Source organism: Protopterus annectens, chromosome 13.part0 (genome assembly GCF_019279795.1).
Source record: "Protopterus annectens isolate FY-2018-M chromosome 13.part0, PAN1.0, whole genome shotgun sequence".
Taxonomy (NCBI): Eukaryota; Metazoa; Chordata; order Ceratodontiformes; family Protopteridae; genus Protopterus; species Protopterus annectens.
The window spans coordinates 60,483,436-60,502,308 of NC_056747.1; the positions used below are offsets into that span (position 1 = coordinate 60,483,436).

The window sequence follows — 18,873 nt, forward strand, 5'->3', positions numbered from 1 at the left end:
AGCATTCTCTAGGGTAAGGCGAGCTTCCAGGGAGTGCGATCTCTTATTAAGACTCCTGGCATTGGGCAGTAGTGCTTTCAGCTTGGCATTAGAAGAATTTGTTACATTGGTAGGTCTGTTAGTTTGGTACTGCCTGAAAATGTCACTATGGGAGTGGCTACTGCCATGGTCAGTATTCAAAAGCCTACCAGCGACAGGTACAGACCATCTCAGGCAAAGCAGTGGGGTGTGTCAATCATGTCATCCAAGCATAACATATACTGGATCCCCTTGGAATGACTCAAACAGCTAAGCCAGTTATTGAAGTCAGTCATTTTCTGTTTGTATTGTGGTATCATTCTTGGTGACGGTAGAGTGCTGCGCAATGTGAGGCTCATACTAGCCTGCAACATGCATCCAGAGATGTTTATATAGTCCAGGGAGGTACATCTCAGGTCATTCACACCCACAAGGACTATGACTGAGTCATACTGGCACTTGTGGTTGAGTGATCTGACTGCCTGCATGATCTGATGAATCCTGGCCCCTGACAGGCAACTGACTGTAACCCTTTCTTTATCCAGCCTGGTGAGGGGGGCATCTGTGTGTCTCACACTGGGGTGTTCTATGACCACGATGTTTGAATGTATGGTGTTTTGCCTTAGGAGCTTGCTAGTGGAGACATTGTGATGTGTATTTTTATGTGTAGTGGTTGGTGTTGAATTGGTTTTGTTTGCATGTGGTTCCTGAGGGCAGCATACAGGAGGCCTCTGAGGTTTTGGTAAGTTAATTGTGAGTACCCGTTATATGTGGGCTTATGTGTCAAGACCTTATTTAGTGAGGGAAATGACGTGCATGTGCTGACAACCTGTTTGTCATTTGATATGTGAGAGTTGTCTCAATTTTCATAGTGTAACTACATCTCTCACATGCTGTGTTTGTTTGTTTCAGGATTAAGTGCATGTTAGTACACTTCAGACAATCGTTATATTGCCTGAAGATGCCCATGTCCACCAGGCTGGCTACAGATATATCAGGGAGGTGCCTATCCATGGTTGCAGGTTTTTTATGACGGGTTTAACCAGGGAGAAGAGGGGGGGGATTTAACTGGATTGGGATGACTATACTCAGTGTGACCTGCAGCTGTCCAACAAGGTGATGCTGCTCTACGTGCAACTTAAATGCTCCTAGAGCAGCAGGGAGACTGCAGAAGCTTGCAGAGACACGTATTCTAAAGGAAAGTTCAGCTCCATAGCGCAGCAGGGAGACTGCGGAAGCTTGCAGAGACACGTATTCTAAAGGAAAGTTCAGCTCCATAGCGTAGCAGGGAGACTGCGGAAGCTTGCAGAGACACGTATTCTAAAGGAAAGTTCAGCTCCATAGCGCAGCAGGGAGACTGCGGAAGCTTGCAGAGACACGTATTCTAAAGGAAAGTTCAGCTCCATAGCGTAGCAGGGAGACTGCGGAAGCTTGCAGAGACACGTATTCTAAAGGAAAGTTCAGCTCCATAGCGCAGCAGGGAGACTGGGGAAGCTTGCAGAGATACGTATTCTAAAGGAAAGTTTAGCTCCATAGCATAGCAGGGAGACTGGGGAAGCTTGCAGAGATACGTATTCTAAAGGAAAGTTCAGCTCCATAGCGTTTGTGCACTGCTAACCACCACTGCTTGGAGAGCAGCCTAGCACAAAGACTGGGCTTATATAGAATCAGGAAATCATGTTTTACAAAAGCAAGGCCTACAGACCAAGCAGGAAATGCAAAATACTTATTTTTATTTTTTTAGCAGCGGATGGCTTTTAGATCCAGCTCTCAGATGAAGTAGCCAAACAATGTGAGCTACTAAAGAGGTAACAACAAATCTCAGTAGCATCAAATCCATAATAAAACAACAGAATCATCAGCTGCATCAAAAAGATACAGAAAATGTAAACCTACAGCCTGGTTCCTAACCACCCTTGTAATAACCTAGTCTGTAATATTTATTAGTGCAGAGCTAAGTCCATTCCCTGAGAAAAATCCATGCTCAGTATTTGTGAGTAGTCTGTGTTGTGTATAAAACTAGGATAAATGTGCAAACCCTAGAACTGTTGCATGGCTCTATCAAAGGGAGAAACATCTACAGTGGTTTGTGCAGTGTCTCTCAGTGGATGTGGCACCTCGTGCAGATCATTCACAAAAGCAGCAGTGACAACCAGGTGTTTGAGTCTAGGTATTTCAGTCTTCTGCAGTGACAACCATGTGTTTGAGTGTAGGTATTAGCAGTCTTTTGCTGTGACATCCAGATGTTTGAGTCTAGGTATTAGCAGTCTTCTGCAGTGACAACCAGGTGTTTAAGTCTCGGTATTAGCAGTCTTCTACTGTGACTACCAGATGTTGGAATGTAGGTATTGGCAGTCTTCTGCACTGACAACCAGATGTTTGAGTCTAGGTATTAGAAGTTTTCTGCTGTGACAACCAGATGCTAGATTTAAGCATTAGCAGTCTTTTGCAGTGACAACCATATGTTAGATTTTAGGCATTATCAATCTTCTGCAGTGACAACCAGATGTTAGAATGCAGGTATTAGCAGTCCTCTGCAATGACAACCAGATGTTAGAATGTAGGTATTAGCAGTCTGCTACTGCAAGTGGTATCAGAAGAGGCAGCATGACTACAACTATGGACCTCAACCTTATGGTGAGCTGTCCACTGAAGGATTGACTTGCTCTGTGGGCCATTGGTGTAGGACCTCACTGGCATTCAGACCATTTTCAAACCAAAGAACCTTTAGCAGTTTGACTAAGTATTATGTGCAAAAGCTATGGTCCCACCAGCCCAGGACATCACTTGTATTTGCTGGGATTACTTAAGTGTTCCAGTGAATTTATCTTGTTATTTAATATTTCTGTTAGTATGAATGGTTGCAGCTTATAGTAACAATATGTGTATTATATGTTTGCACTTGTTTTTTATCTTATTTTATTATTTTGCTCATTTACTGCTACTTATATGATTTTACAACCTTCTTAGCTAACATAGTGTTACAGAATGATGCAGGTCTGATGTAGACAGATTACATGGTACAGAAGGTCTGATGTCATCTTGTTGCTACTGGGACGTTCATATTTTTTTCTCAGCTACCCTCCCCTTGTGTGCCTCGGAGTATAAGCTGTGCTTGGTGATTGTCAAAGTCTTAAACTTCATCAGCATTTAGCAATGCTTTCTAACTTGTGCTACGTATAAAATACTGGCTCATATCATATGGTATTAAGCAGTTTCATACATATTCAAACAGACTAATTATTTTTACTGCCCCCAAAAGGACACACACACACACACACACACACACACACACACACACACACACACACACACACACACACACACACAGTGTTATGTAAACGTGGCTAAGAAGACAAGACCAAAAAATGTTTGTCATGGAACAATCAACCATGAAGAAGATTTTAGATCCTGTTTATACGTGAGTGAAGATCATCTCTTCTGGGATGAGGAATAAGGGAGACTTACAGGCAAAACAGTGATTGTTTAGCCAAAACAAGAAATATCTTTCAAATATCTCCATAAACCTCACAGTCGAAAGGAAGACAGACTGGCATTTGAGTTGCTTCGGATCAGAAAGTGAGATGCCCCACTGGGATTTGAAACTGGGTCTTTATGATCACAGTTGTGCATTGCAAACACCACAAAATGACACTTAACACTAGACTGCAATACAGTACTACATCTTCAAGTTGAGTCACCAGAGGTACTTCCGGTAACTTGCACATCTCTGAAACAGTTTAAATGAAAACAGCATTCAACTAATCTAAAATAAAGGATGCTTTGTACCTCCCAGAGCATCCTAACTTATACATGCTAACACTATAGTCACACAACAGTAGGGAAAGGGGATGTAGGTTTTCAGTGAAACTATTTTGGACATTTGTTACTTGCAGAAATTCTAGATACATTAGACCACACTAATGCACTACATTAAGTCACCTGACTGCACACGACTTCATGGCACTATACAATACTATACCATACTATAGTATACTATGCTATAATATACTGAAGTGTTACATTACGCCATGTTTTATTACACTGTACTATTTTAGAGATTATTGCTTCCTTGGGTAATGATTTCCAGTACTCCACAGTACCCTGCAGTGCTCTAGTGCATTACATTTAAATGCACTGCACTATGTTAAAGGGTGTACAACATTGTACAGTGTTTACTGTGGCACGGTATTATTAATGCAAGTCCTGCACTACACTTTACACAATTGTACTTCAATACTCAAGCATTTTACTGTAAAATACTATAGAGTTACATTACATTGCACTGCATTACACTGTATTGTACAGATTGCTTCATTGTTTTACTACCCTACACTATACTGTGTTACACTATATACTGCATTAGTACTTTATATTACTTTACTCTGTTTTACAACATAATGTACTATACTATTTATGCCTATTACTACACTAAATGTCACAGTGTGCTGTCATAAAACACCATACCATGGCACCATACTGTTTTGTACCTTACAGTCTGTAACACTGCAGTACACGGCATGCAGTATTGCACTGCACTATACATGTTTACTATACCACACTACAACACATTAAACTGAACTACAACACACTATAGTAGTGCACGCTGGGGCACTGAACTGAACCATAGTGAATGCTCTGCTTCACTGAACTATTTGTGCCATCTCTCCAATGGCTTCCAGCTGTACCTGACCTTTATTTAGTATTGACCCATCTCTCATAATAGTAGCAAAGTCCCACCCTACCCTTACAACCCTTCAGTAAAGGCAAGAGGGTTATCAATATGCAGCTAAACCAATGTGGTTTTACTGTTTTATCACATATCTTACATCTACTTATAACTAAAAGTTATATTGTTTGATAGTTATGTTTTTCTAAAGCCTTTATTATAAGTAAGTTAAGTATTGCATTTTATAGTGTCACAGCTCACCTGGGTAGAGGTGAGATCATAATATACCACCAATGCTGGAATAGAAGGTCAGAATTATCACAGCTCAATTATAGGTAAGTAACAGCAGAATATGGTATGTGGAAGGCAAAAAAAAGAAGTAGCATCACCAAAGGCAGAGCACATCAAAATATAAAACTCCAAAAACAAATGGTTCTGCCACCAATTCCATTTAAAAACACTTAAAACTTGAAAACTTTAATAAAATATACGATGATAAGATAAAATAAAATAAACACACTGGCTCATAAACCGAGTATATATCGAGTATTTTATTAACAAGAGATCAGACTCGACTATTAGAGAAAGGAATGAGTTTCATACCCTCCTTGCATTCACCAATGAGTGAATTTATTCTAGATCTAAAATATTTTGGGAGGAATGTGACTTTAAGGCATCTCTTCGGAAATACAAACAATGATGAATCTCAAACTAGAACTGGATATAGGAAACCAAGTACGTTTGTCCCTGTATGTCATCCGGTTGTCGATGCCTTCGTGCAATTATGTGAAAATGAAGTGGCTGAATATAGACAGCAAAAGGGAAGTAAACATTTCCACAACTTAACTCTAAATGAGAAGAGAGCACTATCCGAACTACAGAATATGAAGGACATCATATGAAGGACATCATATGAAGGACATCATATGAAGGACATCAGGATCAAACAAGCTGACAAAGGAGGGGCAGTTATAGTTATGGATATGTCGTTCTATGATACCAAGATGAAGGAGATGCTAGCGGATATAGCCACCTACAGGAGGACTGATAAGAGAATTGAACACCATTATGCATAGTGTACAAGACACGCTTTATGACAAGCTCATGAACAGATCGATAAGCAAAGAGCTGTTTGATTTTTTTGAAGTATGTCATCCTACTATACCTAGCATCAATGGAATACCTAAGGTAAATAAGAATCTACATGACCCTCCGATACGACCAGTCGTTTCAGAAAAAGGATGGATAACTGAACCCCTTTCTATTTGTTAGAAGGGGAGTTAAAGAAATTGCTACCTCACGCATCTGCAGTGATCAAGGACTCGGCTGAGTTCTTAAGTAGACTTTACAAGAAACTGCAACAGATGAATACTTGTAAGAATTTATTATTGGTAACTATGGATGTGAACAGTTTGTTCACGTCCATACCCAATGATTTGGGGATCGAAGCGATCAGAGAATTTGGTGTAAAGCACAAAGCAACCAGTGATATCCATTTACTATGTAGTCTCTTGGAATTGGTCTTATATAACAATGTGTTTCTGTATGGTAGTACTTACTACTGGCAGAAGTCGGGGGTAGCGATGGGAACTCCATGCCCAAATAGTTATGCCAATCTGGTCCTGGCAAGATGGGAAGAGCTATGGAAAGCAGATATTAACAACAAATGGAATAGAAACATAGTTTTCTATAATCGATTTGTGGATGATGTCTTTCTCTTATGGGATGGCCATTTAACCTCCTTGGAACATTTTGTACAATTTTTGACCAGCACAACTTCATTTTTGATGTTTGAAGTGACATCTTCTAATACAGAGATAGAATTCTTGGATGTTAAGTTAATGTTAGATGACACAGGAAGCATCAATACTAGAATGTATAGGAAACCTGTATGGCGCAATCATTTACTACACAATACTAGCATGCATCCCAGGCATGTTCTTGACAACATAATGACTAACCAACTAACTCGAGTGTCCAAGCTCTGCACGAGGGATGAGGATTATAGGGAGGAGCAAATTAAACTTATCAATAAGAGAGGATACAAAGTCAAAGAGACACAGACCAATGAAGCAACTACCTTGGAATTACGCTCTCAGAGGGGAAGACCCTATTTCTCGGACCAAGGTGAAATAGTTAAGATCAAGCGAAAGGAGGTAAAGTCCAATCTGAGATGCCAGTTGACATATAGAACTGACAATTTTGCTATTCGTAATACCATCAGAAAATTTTGGCCAGTGCTAACATCTGACAACAAAATTTGGGAAATTGTTGGAGATCAACCCAGCTTTTCTTTTAAGAACAGGAAAAACTTAAAAAGACTATTATGTTATAAAACAGAAACTGACGCTATTTCTGAAGACAGGAGTTTTCAGATGAACAGGAGAGTTGGAACATTCAGGTGTGGAAGTTGCAAGGCATGCTCTCATATAAACATCTCAAATACTTTTACACATCCCCTGACTAAAAGGAACTATAAGTTTGAAGGATTTGCAAACTGTCAGAGTAAGAACATTGTCTATGTGGCAACCTGCAGTCACTGCAAGGCATACTACATAGGGAAAACTAATCAAATGCTCAAGAAATGTATCCTAAAGCACTTATCTGACATAAGAAAAAAAGTTACCAGCTATGCATTTTATATGCATATTAGTATAAATGACAGTCATTCTTTCAAGTTCATGGCACTAGCTAGGCTTCATGAAACACCAAGAGGTGGGGATTTAGTAAACCGAACAGAAATTAAAGAGATTAAGTGGATAATGAATTTGCAATCAGATCAGTCACCAGGTCTGAATGCATTTGTCCCTTTAAAACCTGCACTAAAAGGCAAAGCTCTTCAGCACTCAAAATGACATAATTAGAAGGGTGTGTATGCTGCTATGGTTACTAAATGCATCTAAGTGAGTGAACACTAGGAAATTAAGGTATTTAAGAAGAAGTTTCACTGGCAAACATTTAGGATTTGAAAACGGTATTATACCTAAAGCGCTAGTTTTCAAGTTTTAAGTGTTTTTAAGTGGAATTGGTGGCAGAACCATTTGTTTTTGGAGTATGGTATGTGGAACTGAATATCAGTCAGGCTGAATGCATATCAGCTATAACATGGTGAAGTGGGAGGTGAGGAGGTTATATGAGGCATCTTACCAGTTTACATTAGGATCTCTGTGAACAGTGTACTGTAATAAAACTGTGACACTTGTGGCTTGTCCAGACTCATTATGTACATCCCCCAGTACCACAATGTGCATCCCCCAGTACCACAATGTGCATCCTCCAAGGAGCACAATGTGCATCCTCCTGTACCACAATGTGCATCCTGCAAGTAGCACAATGTGCATCCTCCAGTACCACAATGTGCATCCCCCTGTACCACAATGTGCATCCCCCTGTACCACAATGTGCATCCTCCAAGGAGCACAATGTGCATCCTCCAGTACCACAAAATCCCATCCTTAGACACTAGAGAGTCACACTGATCACTGATAGCATATCGTTTCATAGATTCATACTAGGCTATCTGCCCTAGGGCATTTATAAGCCTAGCCCAGTATTTTCTGGCTTTCGCCACCCCTTTAGTTTGAAGGAATACCATGCCCATTATTTTGCTGTGCCTCTGTCAAGCAGTGACACTGAGGTTATCCCTGGGGTATGCCTGCGATCTCCCATCCATTGGTCAAGATTTCTTTTGAACAAGGCCAGCGAGGTGCTCTGCCTCACATGAACTGGGATTTTGTTCCACAGCATAGGGAGTCTCTGGGTGATGAATCTGTCCCTCCAGCACGTCCTATTGATAGCCGTGTCGAGGTTTAAGTCTCTTACCCTTGTAGTTCTGATGGATTTAGATTTTTTGAGGTGAAGCATGTTCATTAATTCCGGGTTTGACATGGCCTTGTATGTCAGGCACAGGTCACCTCTGAGCAGACGGTAAGCGACTGAATAGAGCTGTAGTTCCTTCAGTCGGGCAGCATAAGACGGATCACCTTTAAAATCTCGAAAGCTCAAAATCCTGAATCTCAAAATCCTGAACACAAAATCCTGAAAGCTCAAAATCCTGAAACTCAAAATCCTGAAAACACAAATAATGCTAATATGCCAATACAAACACACTAATATCTACCGACTGACCTTAACCCTAACCCTAACCCTAAGGTCCGTCACTATCGCACACTCACCTGACCCGCGCCCTAACCCTAACTCACTTAAACCGCCCCTAACCCTAATTTTGTCACTATTGCATACATGCCTAACCTGCGCCCTAACCCTAACTCACTTAAACCGCCTCTAACGCTAACATACAACCAACCGCACACTTACCTGAACCCAACGCATGACCTAACACCACAGGGCTAACAATAGCAAAGCCACAATGACGTCAGTATGTCTATTTTGTGTTTTCAGGATTTTGAGTTTCAGGATTTTGTGTTTTCAGGATTTTGAGCTTTCAGGATTTTGTGTTCAGGATTTTGAGATTCAGGATTTTGAGCTTTCGAGATTTTAAAGGTGATCCCATAAGACATATTTTTGAGACCCTTTATCCTTTTGTTGAGGAACTTTTGGGGCCTTTTCAATTGCTGCAGGTGTCGGGTCAGATACATTCCGAATGGGGCATTGTACTCAATCATTGGTCTGATGAGTGATGAGTACAGGGGAACGATGACCTCCCTTGATCTAGATGTGAATCCCTTCACGATCAGGTGGGCAATGTAAAAGGTCTTCCTAACTACTTTGGCAACGTGAGTGCCAAACGAAAGGTTACTGTCAACCTGGGTCCCCAGATTTCCTGGTGGGAGGGCTTCTCTAACCCAGAGGGCAAATTAAAATTATTCCTTTCTGTGGGCAGATAAAACTAAGGCCTTCAGTGACCCCCTGAGAAGTTGAGCCAAGACCCTGTAAGTACTGTGGTGAGGGGAGTATGTAGGAAAAAGCATAGTAAGAACAATATTGTGCCGTGGTGTAGCAGTACAGGATACAGAATGTCCAGGTTGTAGCATGAAGTGTTCTTATTTCAGATGATGAATAATATATCTGCTGAGGTCACAAATGCATGGGTGTGCCCAAAGCATGTATTACACTAAATAAGTATTTTTTTTAGTTTCTGCTTATTGTATACCACTAGATTGTTTCAGTCTAATCTGGCTAATTACAGACTGACATGTTCTATGACTGTTTATCATAAATCCACTGAAGGTTGTAGCTGAAGTCTGAACAGCAACAAAATAATCCATTCAATTATCCACAATCATTTTATAAAGGTTAAGCGTATCTTGTCTTCATAGCAGACAACAAGCCTATCCAAGCAATATGAAGTATTTACTTGCCTACAATAAATGCTATAAGACAGATCAGTGCAGTTAGCAGTATATAATAGAGAGCTAATCCATGGGGGTTACACTTTCTCCACCACAAGGAAAAAATAAAGGCAATGTCTATAAAAATAACAACCTCCTATTTGTCTAGCATACTTTGTGCACCATCATATTCTTCAGATTCATAACCCCGGTGATATTTGGTGACTCGAATTCCTGCTTCCTGCTTTAAAAGGGATACAACCACTGCAGCACACAAACTACAGATGTTCCTAACACTAACCAGGAATGCTATGAGACAAGCTACTGCTAACCAGGTGTCCTGTGAGGCAGGCAACCATTAACTAGGAGTTCTGTGAGGCAGGCAAATATTAACCAGGAGTCCTGTGAAGCAGGCTATCACTAAACGGAGAGTCCTGTGAGGCAGGCAATCATTAACCAGGAGTCCTGTGAGGCAGGCTACCACTAACCCAGGAGTCCTTGTGAGGCAGGCAACCACTAACCCAGGAGTCCTGTGAGGCAGGCTACCACTAATCTGGGAGTCCTGTGAGGAAGGCTGCCACTTACCCTGGAGTGCTATGAGGCAGGCTTTCACTAAGCAGAAGGCCATTAAGGCAGGCTACTTCTAACCATGAATCCTTTGAGGCAGACAACCATTAACCAGGAATCCTGTGAGGCAGGCTACCACTAACCCAGGAGTCCTGTTAGGCAGGCAACCTAATCATAAATCCTGAGAGGCAGGCTACCAATAACCAGGTGTTCTGTGAAGCAGGCAACCACTAACCAGGAGTCCTGTGAGGCAGGCTACCACTAACCAGGTGTCCTGTGAGGCAGGCTACCACTAACCTGGTGTCCTGTGAGTCAGGCAACCACTTACCAGGAGTCCTGTGAAGCAGGCTACCACTAACCAGGTGTCCTGTGAGGCAGGCTACCACTAACCTGGTGTCCTGTGAGTTAGGCTACCACTAACCTGGTGTCCTGTGAGTCAAGCTACTGCTAACCAGGATTCCTGTGAGGCAGGCTACCTCTAACCAGGAATCCTGTGAGACAGGCAACCACTAACCCAGGAGTCCTGTGAGGCAGGCAACCACTAACCCAAGAGTCTTATGAGACAGGCTACCACTAACCCAGGAGTCCTATGAGGCGGGCTACCACTAACACAGGAGTCCTGTGAGGCAGGCTACCTCTAACCAGGAGTCCTGTGAGGCAGGCTACCTCTAACCAGGAGTCCTGTGAGGCAGGCTACCTCTAACCAGGAGTCCTGTGAGGCAGGCTACCTCTAACCAGGAGTCCTGTGAGGCAGGCTACCTCTAACCAGGAGTCCTGTGAGGCAGGCTACCTCTAACCAGGAGTCCTGTGAGGCAGGCTACCTCTAACCAGGAGTCCTGTGAGGCAGGCTACCTCTAACCAGGAGTCCTGTGAGGCAGGCAACTACTAACCCAGGAGTCCTATGAGGCAGGCTACCACCAACCAAGGAGTCCTGTGAGGCAGGCTACTACTAACCCAGGAGTCCTGTGAGGCAGGCAACCACTAACCCAGGAGTCCTATGAGGCAGGCTACCTCTAACCAGGAGTCCTGTGAGGCAGGCTACCTCTAACCAGGAGTCCTGTAAGGCAGGCTACCTCTAACCAGGAGTCCTGTGAGGCAGGCTACCTCTAACCAGGAATCCTGTGAGGCAGGCTACCTCTAACCAGGAATCCTGTGAGGCAGGCTACCTCTAACCAGGAATCCTGTGAGGTAGGCTACCTCTAACCAGGAATCCTGTGAGGCAGGCTACCTCTAACCAGGAATCCTGTGAGGCAGGCTACCTCTAACCAGGAGTCCTGTAAGGCAGGCTACCTCTAACCAGGAATCCTGTGAGGCAGGCTACCTCTAACCAGGAATCCTGGGAGGCAGGCTACCTCTAACCAGGAATCCTGGGAGGCAGGCTACCTCTAACCAGGAATCCTGGGAGGCAGGCTACTACTAACCAGGAGTGCTATAAGCACCCTTCAGCTCCTCTGCCTCAGTACTTTAATGACTAGATTACTAAGTGTATGACCTGCATTTGCCACAGGGATTCTAGCCACTGTATTAACACCTAAAACCAGAAAACCTTTACTAAACAATGCCTTTGTAAAATTTTCAGGACAAAGAACAATTTATAATTACTTGGCATGTATGTATGTCTCAGTAGAATATTGGAAAAAATGGTACATAGTAACGTTCCACAGTTCTCATCAAAATACTGCACTGCAAATACACTGCACTTCACAATCAGCTTATGCAGAGGCACTGAATCAGGATCCTGGCAGAACCATGATCCTGTAAACATGTTCTGACAAAAGAAGAAATTAGAAATATTAACAGACTTCATTAATGGCCTTTTGAAATGTTCAATCTGGAAATCTATGAACTCATTCAAAACAAGTTAAACTCATTAAGTTACTTGAAAGACATGTTCTGTGGATTCGTACCTACCCCAGTCATAAGGTCCTGTAACTGTATAGTATTAGCTGAACAGGTAGGAAGGCACACGGCTCCTTCTCCTACCACATGGCTCACTCCTAGAACCTGTAGAATTTCTGATCAGTGTTTATGACCTCCTCTGCTTAGATTATGCCTCAGAAATGATGGTCTGTCCAAACAACCTTGTTCGGCTGTCAGAAGACCTAGTCTGCTTCATTTATTTCACCACTGATAGACAAAGTTTTCCAGCAGAATGGTTTATGATTCATTGAAAACATACTAAACCTAGAGTACTTGATAATAGTTTTCAATTTTACTCACAAACACTGGTTAATCTACAATTTATGTACTGTACCTGTGTACTATGTATGTATTCTACCTATGTTCCAAATTTCAACTGTACACCACAAATCTATTAATTACCTTTATTTTTAAATTAATATTTTTTTGTTTGTTCTCTCCACTGTAACTGTTGATGTTCTGCATACCACTGTAAAAACATGTCTTTTGTAATTTGTGTGTATACTGATCATGTCTAAATAACTAACAGTATCTGTAATTTTACTATGTGGAGCTTTTCTCCCCGGGCCTCTGCTGAAAAATGGCCTTTCCGGCTCAGTCAGACACCCCCGGTTAACAAATGTAAATTAAAAAATAAAAAAAACAGATCATTCTTTGACAAGTCTGTAAACAAATCCTTACTTCTCATGTATAGACCTAGTTCTTCTAAGCAAAACCTAGAGAAGATGGAAACAAACACTAGACTCAGAACTCTTTTAATATGTATAAGAGTGCAGTGATAAAACATGCTCATCAGAAGCTAGGTGAATAAACTCTGGAAGTAAAAGTTGTTCTTTCTATGTCTTTCTTAAAGGCTGTCTGGCTGTTGGAACCGTACTCCAAAGCCTAGACTACTTTTCCATAATCCTGTAGTGTGTATCACTAAAATCCTTCCTTACTGCACAGTACATTTAATGGTATTTTGAAGGTTCCTACTTAATGCACTTTTGTGCACCCCCTGTATCATACTATATACCTTGCTTGAATGGTGTATGACAGCTAAATGCAGGGTTTCCTTACAATTATTGGGCAAGTAAGTCTGTCCCTTGCACCAAGACTTTATTCATAATTGCAACACTATAACATACTGGGTCTACAAATCAGATTCACATCCTAGGTGGGATCACTGTTGAATGGTTTGATTTAGGTAAACTGAATGAGGAATGCTGCAGTTTGTATTTGCTGAAAGCGGCAAAAGCTTAAAAGAGCATTTTTTTCAGAAGTGAAAGCCACACCCATTACCTACCAACTCTGACGGTGTTTTATTATTCACAATCTTCCCAGCTTATATAACAAACCCCCCGTTTGCTGCACCTTGGGTGAAAACCAGAAACCCTTGCATGGGTTTACATTTTTCAGGCCCCATAAAACTGGGTACTACCACATTTTAAGGCACACACTGGATTTTAATAGTGAATGAAATTAATTGGCAGGCATACTTTTCATTTGCATATTAAATTTGCATTTGATTCATTGCATAGCTATTTGTATTCTGAAGAAATCTCTTATGTAGTGTAATGAAAGTGCAGTCATTATTAAACCTTGCTTATTATCCAAGAAGAGTTGTTTTTGTTTTGAGTCCCATGTTTAACTCTGAGCACACATGATTTAAGCTTTATTTGTTGAAATCCACGATTAGAATGCTAGTATTATAGTTTGTGTTAACAGAGGGTAAAGTCGCCAGATCCTCCCAATTTCATATAAAATTAGAGGTGCTACACCTTCAGTGTTTTCTCCTTGGAGGTGGGGCTGCAGAGGTTTCATTTTTGATATCTGGATTATAGAATCAGGTACAATTTTGAAAACAAAATACTTTTTCAGTTTTTATATTTGGTGAAATGCGGTTTGAACCACAGAGGTTTAAATTATTCTTGGGTATATTCCCTGTGCTCAGCATTTACACAGACATGAGAAAGAGCTTTTCTCTGGCAATAGCCGTTTTCGTTTTGTACTTGTTTGATAACCAAAGAGATTTTTCTTTAAGACTTTCATGAAAGCAATTATAGATGTTTTTAATGGCAGGTTGACCTACAAATGTTCCAAAGGCTTATGAATCAAAGGGACTGCCCGAGTATGCATTATATTGTCATTTTTCTTCAGGATAACTTGCACTATCGTTGTAACAATGTAGTGTGTGTGTGTGTGTGCGCGCGCGCGTGTGTGTGTGCGCGCGCGTTTAGGTGTGCCTAACTTCTTATAAATTAATTTTATTTTCTGTGTGATACTTTTGGACTACTAGTAAATTCAGACAATATATTTTGCCTTTCTGTTTTTTGGTATATAGAGCTAGATCTTGTCTAAATGATACGTCCCTAAGTGGTGGGTATAGAACATGAATGTTCTTCTGTTTCTCAATAATTTTTATTCACCTGCTGTATACATCTATATCATTCACTATATGGCCAGTGTGATGTATGAAAGTGGCCTTGTAGACAAATATTTCACTTGATTGCCAAAAGAATTAATAAATGAATAAAAAATATGTTTACAAAAAGCCATGCAATTAGTCAGGGCTGCCAGATTTCAACCTTTTTTTTTTTGTAAGGGGGAATAATACATTATGTATATCCATTTAAATTTCAAGTACATGAGAAGTACATGAGAAGTCAGCTGGAGGTCAAATCATTTTGTATTTGGAGTTCTCAAAATCAGTCTAGAGAAAATTTGTGGAATCTCTAACCCCCATTCAGATATTCTGTACCTCCACCAAATAAATCTGAACATTTCTTGAGAATTTTTTTAAAAATTGCTTAAATAAGCATCTGTTTAAAGATGAGCTGTAAGCAATAGATTACAGCAGTAATTTATGCTGAAATGCATAAGGTTTATTTTTTTCCTAGCTTTTGATGGCCACACAAGGTGCACTGTTTCTAGATGAGAGTTTGGAGGTTATAAACACTGAGCAATAAAGCAGAGCATTTACAGTACACCACCTTAGGAAGGACATCATATTGGTTGGAGGTGGTTTACTATCACTGTCTCGAACCCACTATCTTGAAGCAGTAATATTGAAAGACCAAAATATTGAAGACCACTGTATCGAACTCCTGGACTAGCCCTCTATAGTACCCATGTAAGCACTCATTCCTGGGTCCACACCCCCCTTCAGGACCCATGTTAGAACTTGTTCCTAGGGTCACAAAGGTAAGGAAATTCAATATTCAAGATTTACGTCATGGTGCTCTTAAGTACTTTGGTCTTTCAACATTACGGTCTCAAGATTAGGGATTTCAAGGTTGTGGGCTTTAAGTCTGTGGTAGTAAACTGTTGGAGATAAAACAAATACAAAAGTAAGAGTAATACAAACAAGACTGTTCAGGCTGCACTAGATTGGGAGAATCTAAGGTTGCTGTGCCCCTTTTTCTGAGGTGCATCAAACTGAAAGTATACAATGACTGGCCAATATATTCCAAAATGAGCACGTTGATTGGTCAGCCCAATCAGCATGCCTGTCATAAATCCGAGCATATACCAATGGAAAAAGGTCTGGTCACCCGACTTTTTTCCACTAATATATGCAATAAAAATATTCATTTTATTTCAGTTTTTTAATAACCTTCCAAAAATGGAGTCCTAAATGAACTAGAGAGATGGCATGGAGAAAAATAAAATGATAATCAGGTACGATATACAAAATTAAACAAACATACCTGATTATCCTTTTATTTTCTGAATCATCTCTAATGTACTGTAAAAGCATCCCAGTTTCTTTTATTTTTTATTAATTTAAACAAAAAAAAAAGCAATGGAGATATTCCTTTCTCCATTACTTCCTTCACATTCACATAGCACTGGCGTACTGCGAAAGCATGGGAATGCTTGTCCCCCACTCATGCGCTGTACATCAGCAACGCCCTAGGATACCAAGGCAAAACCAGAAGAGCACCACAGTGCCATTATACAAAGACATTATTTACAAAAGGTAAGTATTTATTTTCTTAAATAATGTCATTGTATAATAGCAATAACCCACAGCTGGGTGTGGATAATGCTGGATTTACCCACAGTTGGCTTTGTTTGGTCACTCGGGCTTCGGCCTCATGACCAAACCACACCAACTGTGGGTAAATACAGCATTTCCCACACCCAGCCGTGGGTTATTGCTTAAGTAATTTATAATAAATGGTGAGGCAGGAGTCTCCTCTCTTCTGGTGGTGTGGGAGCTAAGCCACCCATAGAACGCCACAGGAATACATTCTGTCAGAGGGTTTTTATTTTTGTTAAATGCTGCTTTAGTCAGTTTGTTTTGACTGTATGGTCTTCATTAAAGGTTCAGCAACAATATTTATGCATATATGTATTTATTTATGAGTCAGTACATGCACATACATACACACATAATACATATATATATATATATATATATATATATATATATATATATATATATATATATATATATATATATATATATATATATATATATATATATATATATATATATATAGGATTCATTCAAAACACTGAAGGCCCCTAATATCATATGTCCAAATGTCAAAATATGGGGACATTAAACGAGGTTGCTGTTGAGTTTTGATGCTTCAGCGGGGGTCAGTAGTTTTGCCATTCCCTAAGGATGTGCATTGTTGCAGTGGGTATATATAGGTTGTGGGGGTACAGGGGGTTTGCCCACTTCAAAAAAAAGTTTTACAATTATTTTTGTTTTGTTTCTTTTTTATGAGGTGTAAAGGTTCAATGTTTTCTGTTTTGATCCTTTAAATCTTTAGCATTTGGAATTATATATAAATCAAAAAGTGTATTTTTCTGTTACAGTATTGAGATGAACCATGGCATGTGTAGAGGCTAGTAAGTGGGATATGAATGTTAATGTTAAGAGAACAAACTCCATGTCAGGGGTGAGTGAGGTGACACAAAACATCACCTACTGGAGGTGCAGTATTAGTTTAAACTATCTTTTTTATTAACTACAGTTAATCCTACATTTGTGAAATCAGGAATTTGTTTAAGAATAGACAGGCTAACACTATTTTTCAGTGCTTTATCTTTTCTATATAAATGCAGCTAATAAGCCAGAGAATCTGCAAAAGGCATCTGTAACCATAATTGAACAGACAAAATGCAACACTCTGTACCACAACGCCATCACAGACAGAATGATGTGCGCTGGATTCCTACAAGGAGCTGTTGACTCTTGTCAGGTAAGCTAAGAGATGAAGCTGACGGAATGGCTGGGAAGTGGGAACACAGTTTTGTGCATTGTGAAAAGTCCTGCATGCAATATCACAGTAGACACCACCATTCTCATATAAAAGTAGAATCATATGTATTTTTCCAGGCTGACTTTGATTTCTAAAGGAAATGGAACATTCTTTATAATATTTTTTTAAAACAAGCCTCTGCTTAAATCTCTGTATTGATAAATCAATCAGATTGTATTCTAAAGCACATTTCCAAAGCTTAAAGTATTATTAAATGATTGAAAAGGATAATCACTGTAAGAAAACTATGCCAGTGTGAAAACTAAAATGTAAAAAGGCAGTGCACCAAGCATTCACAAAACATTAAGATTAAGTCTAGACTCAGACAAAAACAGTAGTCCAGGCAAATTGTTGACCAAAGTGAATATGCTGAGATGTGCTTTGAAGGTCAAAGCACTGGGGCACTCTCTTAAAGGAGAACTGCATCCTAAGCACATTTCTTCATTTGAACCCTACACTGACACATACAAATAAAGTTTCTCCCCTTCTATAACAATTATCTACTGTTCATCTTCCATGACACATAACACATTGGATTTGTAAGAAATCTGGCACAGTTTATCAAAATAATTTTCCCTGGTTCTTACAAATATTTTGACCCAGAAAAAAATGTAACCATTTGCAATGTCAGGGCCCACACGAGTGAGTCCTAAAATACAGCACCTGAATAGCCAAAAAAACAGATGTGCATATATCATGTCCAGAGACTGCCATTTTTCAGAATATTCCCTTTTCTCATGAATCGGTATCTGTAAATTCAGGGTGTTTGGAGGTACATGGGGTGTTTGACCCTTGGAAAAAAATAAGTTTAAACTATGAGAGCAATGTTTGAGATTTGTTCTTCTCCTGGAGTTTGTCTTTTTTTTTGTCTGTTGGCACTTGTGCCAATATTTCAATAGGGAGACACTAAAAAAGCTTGCAGTGTATGATACTTGTAGCCATGTGTTCTCTCCCTCCCAGTGGTGTTGTAAACCTGATGAATCTCCAAGGATTCATTGCTGTTTTACTTAGTAGTGTCAAGTACAGCTCAAATAATAACTGGGATTGGAATACCAGGAAATGTGATATGTCTGGATTAAAGTGGGAGCCTTATTCTCAGCTCTTACAAAAGCAGTTCTAGTTAAGCACTCTCATAGCCTGAAGAAGTAAG

General features: G+C 40.1%; 1 protein-coding gene across 1 annotated transcript in view; it reads left to right on the plus strand.

Annotated features, from left to right (window-relative positions):
* TMPRSS9 (transmembrane serine protease 9) overlaps positions 1–18,873 on the plus strand; it is a 528,210-nt gene that overhangs the window by 303,311 nt on the left and 206,026 nt on the right. Inside the window, exon 10 of the mRNA XM_044090621.1 lies at positions 17,527–17,663. Coding sequence (XP_043946556.1) covers positions 17,527–17,663 — 137 coding nt within the window. The remainder of the gene's footprint in view (positions 1–17,526; positions 17,664–18,873) is intronic.